This window comes from Cyprinus carpio, chromosome B14 (genome assembly GCF_018340385.1).
Source record: "Cyprinus carpio isolate SPL01 chromosome B14, ASM1834038v1, whole genome shotgun sequence".
Lineage (NCBI taxonomy): Eukaryota > Metazoa > Chordata > Actinopteri > Cypriniformes > Cyprinidae > Cyprinus > Cyprinus carpio.
The window spans coordinates 22,196,308-22,207,569 of record NC_056610.1 but is presented as its reverse complement, the minus strand read 5'-3'; the positions used below and the strand labels follow the sequence as shown (position 1 = coordinate 22,207,569).

Below are 11,262 nucleotides of genomic sequence, written 5' to 3'. Positions count from 1 at the left end.
GAATTAGTTTGAGTTTCCCCTCACTCATTTAAATTTTTGATTAAAATTAATTCAACTATAAAAAAATTAAATGGCAGAATAAAATATTCATTCAGCAGACTGTCAAAGGAAGCACCTGATGCAAAGGAAAATCCAATTTTGTTGAATTATTATCAAGACAAGGACAACTTTGCTGTCTGTAAACATGTAGTTTATTTTGTATTAATTACAATGCAAATTACATTTGTAGAAGACAAAATGTCACGTTACATGAAAGATAAAGTTTTCCTGCCAATATCAGTGATTACAAATAATCGTCATATCTAGTTGCATAGATATGGGAATTCCTGAATTTGTGTATATATATTTATATATTGAAATTTTAAGAATAAAAAATACATCTTTAACAATTAAGTAAAGCCTCCATTGCGGTAATTCTAATGCAAAGTAAAACACAGAAACAATCCAAATGCGTGAAGTAAAAACTAGTAGAAATGTTTCAGCAAATAAAGTATCATATATTCATATATTCTATTCATATACCATATATTCTTAAAAAAATAGGTTCTTTATAGGCATTAATGGTTCCATGAAGAACCTTTAAAATTCATAGAACCTTTCTATTGCACACAACATTCTTCACACTAAGGGAAAAAAAAAAGGTTATTTTAAGAACTCTGGACTGAAAGTTCTTTAAGGAACCAAAAAATGGTTCTTCTATGGCATCACTTTGGGATCCTTTATTTTTAAGAGTGTAACCACTACATAAGACTAAAACTACATAAATAGTTCCTAGTTTCCCCTAAAAGGCATACGTTTAAAATTCTATTTCCATTTGTGCTAGCATTCTATCAGTGATATATCTGGCAAATCTCTAGCATTTTAGAAATATCATCTGTATGCATACCCTGTTCCGTTTCAGCCAATGGGAGGACAGATTGTCATTTCCCTGAACCTGGGTTAGGTATGCAGTCGGATGTGTCCTGTTCCTTCAGACCTGTTCAACAGGTTCAGACACAATGTCATTAAAATGCTCTTCCTGAGCCCTCTTCGCTCTCAACATTTTCAAAAGCTGCTCTGTGGCGGCTGCACAGTCACAGTGATAAGGCACATCGGCACACTCTCTGGTGCTTCTGCGATCGAGGTAAACATCTGCTGACCGGGTGAAAGAGTTCAACTCGCATTCACCCAGACAACAATCGCTCAGATTATCCAAGCTTTATGGCCATTTAAACATGCACAAGTACCCATAAAGCTGGGTAAAAGTCACAAATGAGATTATATAAGATATCATTCTGACTGAATGAGCAACATACTAGAGTGGAAGGAGATAAAGAGTAAATATACAATCTGGAGCTTGTCTAGCATAAATCATTTCTATTCATGTAGAAACATTAAGCCCTCAAATGTTGAGTTTTAGCCATTTAAAATAAGCTAAACATGTTATTAGATGTATAAATGATATCAAAACATAATTTTAAGAAAAAAAAAAACATTGTTATCATGACTAGACAAAGGTTATGAGATACATAAGGATTTGCAATTAACAAAGTTTGAACTTCTATTTAAAGGTCCTGCAGAACACAACACAGCACATTGTTTTCAATAACAGATATAAACAGATGATTACTTATCTATTTTAAGAAGGTATAGGGATAGTTCTCTCAAAAATAAAAACTGTCATCATTTACTCACCCTCATGTGGTTCCAAACCTGTGTGACTTTATATTTTTAGTAATGATTAAGGTTTTTTTTTTTAATGCAAGTCAATGTTTTGAACCCCAATAAATTTAATTCACTTAATTCATTAATTTAACACTTTCGTTGCATAAACATTCTAGATATCTTTTTTGTATATAAAAAAGTGATACAAATTTTGAATGACATGAGGTTATATAAACGATCATATAATTCTAAATTGCCGAAACAGACAGAGGCAACTTCAGATCAATACATTACAAAGTGTTACACAAAAGTGTCACAATCGCCATTTTGTGACTTCAAGCTTTGGGCATAAGAGACGGCATCACTAAGAGTGTGAAACTGTATTTCTTTGGTCCCTTTCTTTGGGTCATAATACCCTCCCCTTCGCAAAGAATCAATGACGGAGGGGTTGCATTGTGCCAAAAGCACATCGACTCCCAGCCCCTTGTAGTCCTTGCATACCTCTTTCAAAGCATTGACCCCAGCAGTGTCCAGAAACAGCACTGGACTGCAGTCTATGACCAATGTGTACAAACTGTTGTGCTGTAGCAGATACACATTGGTGGACACGTCCATCTCTTGGTTTTGGTCTTCTCCACCTTGTTTCTGATTCCTCTGCTTGTCTAGTTTCCTGCGCCTGGCCTTCTCTTTAAGCGGATCCAGACCCACACTGCGGTACAATGATTTCTTAAAAAGAGCTTGGTTGGCATAGTATATGGGAGCCTCGTATCGGAAAACAGCCACCCCTGGCTGGCTCTGGAGACCCTTGTAGGACGCAAGGTCCTCAAAGAGCTCGCGGTCCCCTGCTTGGCCCAGCTGATGGACTTGGGCGGACTGGGTTCGGCCTAACACACAGAATGCAGAGACCAGGACTCCAACTAGTAGACCTAGCTCAGTGTTCACTAGTGCTGATGTAGCCATAGTAATCAGCCAGATGATAGTGTCCACGCGGTTGACGCGCCACATTTGGGGAATGTCCCCAAACTTTCGCAGTGCTCCACGGAGGTTGACCACGATGATGACGGCCAGAACACATCTGCGGAGAAGAAGAGGACACAATTACACTGCCGTTCAAAAGTTTGGGATCGGTACGATTTTTTATGTTTTTTAATGAAGTTTCTCATCAAGGCTGTACCTATTTGATCAAAAATACAGATTTTTTATTTTTTTATTTTAGTGAAATATTATTGCTTTATTTAAAATAACAGTTTTCTATTTTAATATACTTTAAAATATTATTTATTCATGTGAAGCAAAGCTGAATTTTCAGCATCATTACTCCAGTCTCACAGTGTCACATTATCATTCGGAAATCATTTTAATATGCTGATTTATAATCGGTGTTGGAAACAGTTGTGCTGCTTAACATTTTTTCTTTTTAATCAAGGTTCTTTAATAAATAAAAGGTTAAAAAGAACAGTGTTTATTGAAAATATTGTGTTACAATCATATACTGTATAAAAACATGGACGTAGTGTCCGTGACATCACCTGTAGGTTCCCGAAGAGCGTTTTTAAAACTCAAAAGTGAGTGGGCCTGCCGTCGCCATCTTGGCAGCGCGTCACTCCCTGATAATCAAAAATGGGCAAAGAGGCGGGAGCTGTTTGCTTAAACCATGCCCACCTAGCTCAATGGTGGTGACAGCAGCGCAATCCACCTGTCACTCAAGTGGCCACGCCCTTAATTATGCAGAACTTTAAGGCTTAATATAATTTAAATGGATGAGTTATAAAAAAATTCACCCCCCTCATAGTTGTCATAAAGGGCAAAATTAGCTGTATAGACCAAAACCACTTTTTGTACCAGGCTGTAAACACACATTTTTCTGCTGTAAAGTTGGGCATTTTAACATGGGGAGTCTATGGGACTGACTCCATTTTGGAACCAACCTCTAGCGGCCAGTCGATGAATTGCAGTTTTAGTCACTTCTGTGTTGGCTTCACGAGAGAGAGCGGGAGGTTGCCGCTTGGTTACGATATACACTATTGTGTTAAATTGATTTGAAAAAAGTGACAGTAAAGATTTATATTGTTGAAAAAGAATTATATTTTGAATAAATGCTGTTCTTTGATGAAAATTCCATCAAAAAAATCAAAGAAATGTATCACAGGTTCAAAAAAAAAAAGAAATAAAAAATTAAGCAGCAAAACGGTTTTCAACATTGATAATAAATCAGCATATTAGAATGATTTCTGAAGCATCATGTGACACTGAAGACTGGAGTAATGGCCGATGAAAATTCAGCATTGCGTCACAAAAATAAATGATATTTTAAAGCATATTAAAATAGGAAACCAATATTAGAAATTCCAATAATATTTCACAATATTACTGTTTTATTTTCTGTATTTTTGATCAAATTAATGCAGCCATGATGAGCATAAGAGACTCTACATTAAAAATGTTACTGATCCCAAACTTTTGAATGGCAGTGTAAATGAAGTCTAGACAATTTCAACATGAAAATGGCATAATTTGTACGTACTTCTGCAATGAGTAGAATGCAGGTGCTATAACAAGCAGGACGAGCAGCAGCACAAGGGCGGTCAACAACCCCGAGAGCTGAGTCTGGCATCCCGTCGACTCCTTCACAAGAGTCTTGGTCAAAGCAGCGCTGGTCGTGAAACAGCGGAAGAAGGAAGGAATGATATTACAGAAACCAATAGCATACATCTCCTGGTTAGGGTCCACCATATAACCATGCTTCTTGGCAAACATCTCAGACAGAGACACAGTAATGGCGAAACCAACAATGGCAATAGAGAACGCGTCAACGGCGATATTGGGTATGAGAGACCAGTTGGGAAGCTGAGGTGGCATGAAGCCTGTGGGAATGCTGCCGGCTACATCAGAGCCATAAGTTTCCTCGAACCGTCCAAAGTGGGAAGCTAGAGTAGCAGCGATGACCACAAAGAGTTCAAAGGGGATAGGGGCCTTGAGCTTGGCCTTGAAGCGGTCGTTGAGCTCTTTGGTGGGTACAAGCACAAGCAAGCAGAGCACGCTGGTTACGAGGTCACAGAGGTTGGTATGACCCAGATTCTTGAAAAGACTGATCCAGGTTTTTATGAGTGAACCCCAGCCTTGGACACGAGGAAGGTGAAGGCCCAGAAAGTACTTTATCTGGGATGTGAGGATAGTGAGAGAGGCACCAGTTGCGAAACCACTCAACAGAGAGTCCGAGAGGTAGACGGAGACAAAGCCAACCTGTAGGAGACCCATCAACACCTGCAACCCAAGCAGAGCAATTAATACATTTAGATATTTCAAAAATTATGTTAGAGGCAACTAATCTTGACTAACCTGGTAGACCCCTGCTGTGAAAGTTAGCGTTGCTGCCACCATGACTGCATAGCAGCTTCGGTCACAGATTGGACCAGTGCTGTTGTCCACATTTCCCAAGGTGGTCTGATTGGTGTCCGATGGATATCCTGCCAGAGTAAGTTCCCTGTCCACAACCTGGCCCACTAGAAGACACAATACCCCAAACATCCCCACAGAGATGTGCCTAGAAGTTCCCAGTAGGGCGTAGATAATGCTGGCAAAGAAAGATGTATAGAGCCCATAAATAGGGTCTTGTTCTGCCAGTAAAGAATAGGCGATGGACTGGGGAACCAAGAGGATGCCCACGATAAGGCCAGACATGGCATCCCCAATGATCCAGTCTTTGAATTGATATCTTGGCAGCCATTTCACGATTGGGATGGAGTCTACGAGAAGGGCTTTGATTCGAGCAGAACTGCAGGAACACTTTTTTCCCACCTTCTTTCTCAACACGTCCTTCCAGGACACTTTCTCTTTTACACGCTCTTCTAAAAGGAAAGGAACATCAGGCCCCTTCTTTGCATCATCCTCTGCTGAAACACTGTCACAGACTTCTTCAATTGGCATAATGTCCAGAAACTCTCACTGAAAGAGGACAAAAAAAAGCATATTGATTAATTGGATTTTAAAAATCAGTTTGGTTTACATAGATAATGTTGGAGAAAATGGTGTATCTTGGTTTTTGGTAATCTTAAGTATGATTATTATTGACTTAAAAATAACTTTTTGTCATCAATTACTCATTCTCATGTCATTCCAACCCTTCTTATCTTTCTTGACAGAAAGTTACTTATCAGGCAGAAATTACAAGCTTCTGTTTCACGCACAAGGAATGTGTGATTTAAACCATTAAAATATCATAAAAGTACACCGTATTGGCGTGAGGCAGTCATATGGACTTTTCTGATACTCTTAAAATTTGTTGTTGTCTATGCACTATATTAGGCACAACAATATTTATGTGAAGGGAAAACAAATCAAGAAATTAATCTATCAATTTCAGTACCAGCAGACTTTATTATACAACCACTATACAAAATTTACTTAAACCTTATAAAATACAACTTCTTCATCAGAGAAAACAGATGGCAAATATTATCACTCATTATGACTGTAGGAACAAAAATGTTAGAAGTATCTGGCACAGTCTTGCTGCTTCGCCAACTATGGAATTCAAAGTTATTTGAGATCTGCTGCATGATTTGTTCAAGTTACAGAAAAAAAGTAGGTAACACATGAGGACCATAAAGTATTAATCATAAAATAAAGCAGTAAATGTACTTTAGGTTAATTATCAACTACTCAGCAGTACATAAAAGACACAACAGAGTACATAAACTGAGTGCATTAATTACTGATCTGTACTGTTTGCAATTACTGCAAAACATCTAAATTTAAGACATTGTCTTTGCATACTCTTTATTACATTAGAATATTTCTCATAGCTGCTTGACACAAAACACATTTCCTATGAAGTACAGCTTGCATTCTTCATATTTTGCAATCCATACATAAATGTGTTAAAATGTCATAACACTGATACGCTCTCAAAAAATTAAAGGTAGCCTGGGACGGTACCTTTAATAAAATACACCTTAGTACAGGGTGCATACTGATACCTTAAAAGGTACATAGTGTACAAAAGTGATGGCTTTTGCACCTTGTTTCTGAGAGCATAATAATAAATGTTTTAATATTCTACACCAAATCAGCATATTAGCATAATTTCTGAAAGATGTTAGACACTGAAGACTGGAGTAATGATGCTGGAATTTTAGATTTGATCATAGGAATGAAATGCACTTTAAATATATTACAATAGAAAACATCTCTTTAAATTGTAATAATAGCCTATTTCACAATATTATTTTACAAGCATGATCAAAATGTGCCAAAGTGATTCCAACTATTACAACTATTACATCAGTCTGATCATTAAGTACTGCTTCATTCAAGTCAGAAGCAGTAATTGCTGTGGAGCTGCTGAAGATGCTCTCAGAGAAGGCCTGATGATGTCCTAAACAGTGAGTACAACCACTAGCCTGCACTAGACTATAATAAACCTTCCCCAGCTGTTCGAATTTACATCTCATCCCACAGAGATACACATCTCTACATCGAGAGACTAGCCGAGGTGACCAAGAGTCTTGCCAGGCAAACATCTTTGAGTCAGTTTTCGTTTCTTTCCTGATAACGTGGCTTGACTGACTGGGTGAAAAACAGCAAGAGATTCTGGCATTGGTCTCACACACCTAGAAACTGAATACAACCTGTTCGGAGCTGCAATGACAGCTAACCTGGTTTTGTACTTGGCTTAAAAAACAGGATGAAAACAGGTACTGTTAAAGGTCACTAAAGGGATTCTGAATAATGGAGAGCATGCCTAAAGACTTTCGACTGAAGTCTCAGAACGAACAAATTTTCTTAAATTCTCAGTTTCACTGGCATGTTAGCCTCAAAGTGTCTTCAAAACTCAAGAAGCACTCACTGCAGATAAGACTGACAGAACAGACGTACCTGATCCAAACCCCTCGAAAGACTGCCTCTTCTAGCCCAAGTCGTCATTACCAAGTCTGGCCACCTTTACTTAACACCTTCAGTGTTCACCTGATGAAGCATCTGCAGCAACCAACATGCGATTCAGATTCAGTGGTGCATAAATATTTTGTAGCAACCCTGCTATTGTTTTTCTGCACTAAAACCAGAATAAGTTTTCCAACAGTGAAGATGGACATTGCCAACTACTGTATTTTACAGTTTATTTAATGGCTTAAATTTAAGTGAGGGAAAGAACTATTTTTTTTAAACAAATACTGATTTAAAGTTATTGATTATATATGTTAAAACAATATTTAATTTTTTTTTTTTTTAATATTCATATATACACAAACCATTTGGGAGGTCCCTGCCAAGCTCTTTGGGTGCAATTTGCTCACTGTGACTTTGGTTGTATTTTCTATACATAATCATGGGTAATGTAGTTTTTCACCATAAATTCAGCTGTTATTAATGTGATTATTTGAAAATAGTTAAAATAATGCAAATTGATGGGTTCAGTAAAAAGCATACACCATTACTTACCAACCTTGGAACTCAGGTCTGTCCGTTTTTAACGGTTTATAAGTTATCATTAAAAATTAGCGCTGTCAAACTATTAATTGCATCCAAAATAAAAGTTTTTGTTTACATAATATACAGTATGTGTGTGTTCTTTCTATATTTATTATGTACATATTCACAGCACACACACATTTATTATGTAAACAAAAACTTTTACTTTGGCATCACTAACTTTTAATTTGACATCACTATTTAAAATAAATTTAGCTATGGAGAAAATTACTTCCAATACGACTGTTACACTCTCTAAAAAAAAAAAAAAAGTTCAAACATTCTTTGAATTGGATATTCATTGGATATTTCTGTCAGTCTGAACAGATGCATTAACAGCCATCATTCAATTTAAAATGTTTCTTGCACTGAAAATTCACATCGAATATCCGTCTATGGTGTGGACAGGCTTTAAGACAACACTTTCTTAATGAAATTAGGGAAAAGCATCATGTGAATTGCTATTTACAGCTTTAAAGTTGTGACACTTATTAATCATTAACAATATCCAAATTATGCAAAATGGGACCGCATGCTTTATTTTGTGATTTACTGAAGTGCCCTTTTGGTTAAACTTTGGTTTGTGGTCCAATTGGCAGCTGGGGAAGGCAACTTGCGTCACTGTACATGGTAACGTTCAGTCTGGGGCAGCATTTACAGGACATGGTCTTGCATTCAAAAAATAAAAAAGGAATAAAGTGTAGAGTCATAGATCAGCTCATTATGAGTAGGCTATAGTCAAATAGGTTGACTTAACAAGAGACTTTAGAGTCAGGAGAAGATGGTTGTCCGTATCACCCTTACATCATGAACCCGTAAAAAAAATCACAACATTTACAAACCAAATGGTGTGGATTAGTGATGCTGACGTGTACACTTTATACACCTCTGATCTCCTCTGCAATTATGCCTTGAAGTTCCGATGACGTAAATGAATGATGAAAGCAGAGTTTTGTTTACACTAAACAAAAAAAAGACACGTTGCAGAAATCAGAAGTGCAGAGGTCATATTTTAAAACTTTCTTTTAGTTAAATAATCCTGTGGTGTGAAAAAATAAAAATCGCAATATTCAAATAACAAATAGCCTGAATATTGTTGACAGGATTATGTGCAAACTTTATTAGCTTCATATAGCCTACTGCTTACTGGTGCCTTTTTTGTCTCTCATATGCAGAGGCATACAAAGTACATAACTTCATTACTTGAGTGAAAGTACAGATACTGCTGGTCAAGTACTTAAGTAAAAGTACAGAAGTACTTGCTTTTAAAAGTACTTAAGCACCAAAAGTAAATTTCCTTTTTTATGTCAATGCACTATTTTATTATTGTTGTATGTAATACTTGCAATACCTCTGAAGCAACTTACAAAACATTACACCTACTAAATACACTGACTAGCTTGTAGTATCTTTGGAATAAAGAGCTTTTAGAATTTTAAAAACCTATGGGGAAAAAATAAATAAATTAATTAACACCCCTACCCACCCCCACAAAAGCAGGATGGTAGTGATCTCACACAGCTCTGACAGTGTGTGCACACATCTATGTGCAGCCATTCATCCACATTTGAACAGAGTGGACAGTGAAATTCCTGTAAACACAGAGTGATAAGAAGAAGAAGAAAAAAATCAAACCTGCTTTAAAACACAGCAACACACCTGTAGCCGTATAACTTTACAACAGCAACACTGCTTTAACGAAACAGCAAGACTTATTTGACATCAAAACAAAAAAATTACAAAATGCTGTCTAATCGCTCTCGCTGTACTTTGATGTCATACACAGAACAGTCTGTGCAAGTCCAACACCATTGTGTTTTATTAGGACACGCACAACAGTTCTTCTGTGGCTTTATGGGTAATATTTTCACGTACACAATTTAGCAAAATCAGACAATATTGTGTCTAATATATACCACAATAATAACTTCTTATTGTTTAATTGTTGTAAATAAATATCACATTTGCAACTGGTCAGTGCTCAAAGAATGCTGGGAAATCACTTCATGTAGCCCTACAATAGTGATTACTGAAAAACTGTCTGAAATAAAGAAAGTCACGTTTTAGAGAAGAAACAAAAATCACCCACTGACTTTCAAAGCTGCTACATAGTAACGACTTTCTACTTCCGAGGACCTTGATAGAAATGTAGTGGAGTGAAAAGTACAGTAACTGTCTTTCAAATGTACTGAAGTTAAAGTCATAAGTTTCCAGAAAAAAATAATAATAATAATAATACTCAAGTAAAGTACAGATACTCAAAAATTGTTCTTACAATACTCAAGTAAATCAAGTACTCAAGTACTTAGTTACTGTCCGCCTCTGTATGAATGTTAGTCATTTTTACATGTTCGCGTCTGAATTAGAGTAATTTTTTTTTATAAAAATAGTACTTAAAATACTCAAGTAAATAAAAAAACAACAATATTCAGCACGTTTTAACTAACTTCTTCAAACTTAAATTTTAACTTCAAACTTAAAATTAGAGCCATTTAATTGTCCAAAATAAATGAAAGAACAGAAGCGAGAGTTTATTATTGGAACTATTGAAAACAAAACTGCAACGTTTGCATCAATCAATCAACTGAAGAAGAAATAATATTCATTGTTTAAATCTCACCTCAGACCGGCTGCGCAATGAGATCGTTTCATTTATTCATCAGGAGGACATTAAACTTTAGGACCTATTCCGTGAAGAGCTGCTAAATTTGTAATATCACGTGGACAGTGAAAAAAACATTACGACTCGTCACGTGACTGCTAATTCCTAGTTGGGTCCGAGACCTAAAACACTGCTTTCTCAGTATTCACAAAGTTTTCGGAACTCCTCCAAGTTTCGAAACTGTCCCTGTGCACGGATTGCGAAAATACTACGGCGGAGGCTTCATTTATAAATATTAATCTTACGCGCTCAGTAGGTCGATCTGATTGGCCAAAAGCAGACATAGGCTTTTAGTGTGCTGAAGGCTTGGCTCATGAATATTAATAAGACCGATTGACGCTACTGGCAGGATTCTACATGACGTCAGCGTTGCCTATTTAATATTCATAGATTCAACCTTCGCAATAGTATGATTCATGCCTACTTAATTTATTGTCTGAATTAGGCTAAATTTCTCACTCATTATGTCTTAAGGAACATAAATA

The 11,262-nt window shown here is 36.6% G+C and overlaps 1 protein-coding gene across 3 annotated transcripts; it reads right to left on the bottom strand.

Moving 5' to 3' along the window:
• Positions 1-1,578: 1,578 nt before the first annotated feature.
• Positions 1,579-10,968, bottom strand: LOC109057031 (sulfate transporter-like). 3 transcript variants are annotated; one of them, XM_042738603.1, is made up of 5 exons: positions 10,736-10,968; positions 9,602-9,707; positions 4,984-5,589; positions 4,169-4,908; positions 1,579-2,719 (listed from the first exon to the last, which is right to left on the bottom strand). In XM_042738603.1, exons 3-5 carry the CDS (start codon positions 5,569-5,571, stop codon positions 1,945-1,947), a joined length of 2,103 nt encoding a protein of 700 aa, XP_042594537.1. In that variant the 5' UTR covers positions 5,572-5,589; positions 9,602-9,707; positions 10,736-10,968; the 3' UTR covers positions 1,579-1,944. The 3 variants fall into 3 exon arrangements, with proteins under 3 accessions (XP_042594537.1, XP_042594536.1, XP_042594535.1); XM_042738602.1 differs by lacking the exon at positions 9,602-9,707 and adding an exon at positions 7,522-7,623; XM_042738601.1 differs by lacking the exon at positions 9,602-9,707 and having other exon boundaries at positions 10,736-10,967.
• Positions 10,969-11,262: the final 294 nt, after the last annotated feature.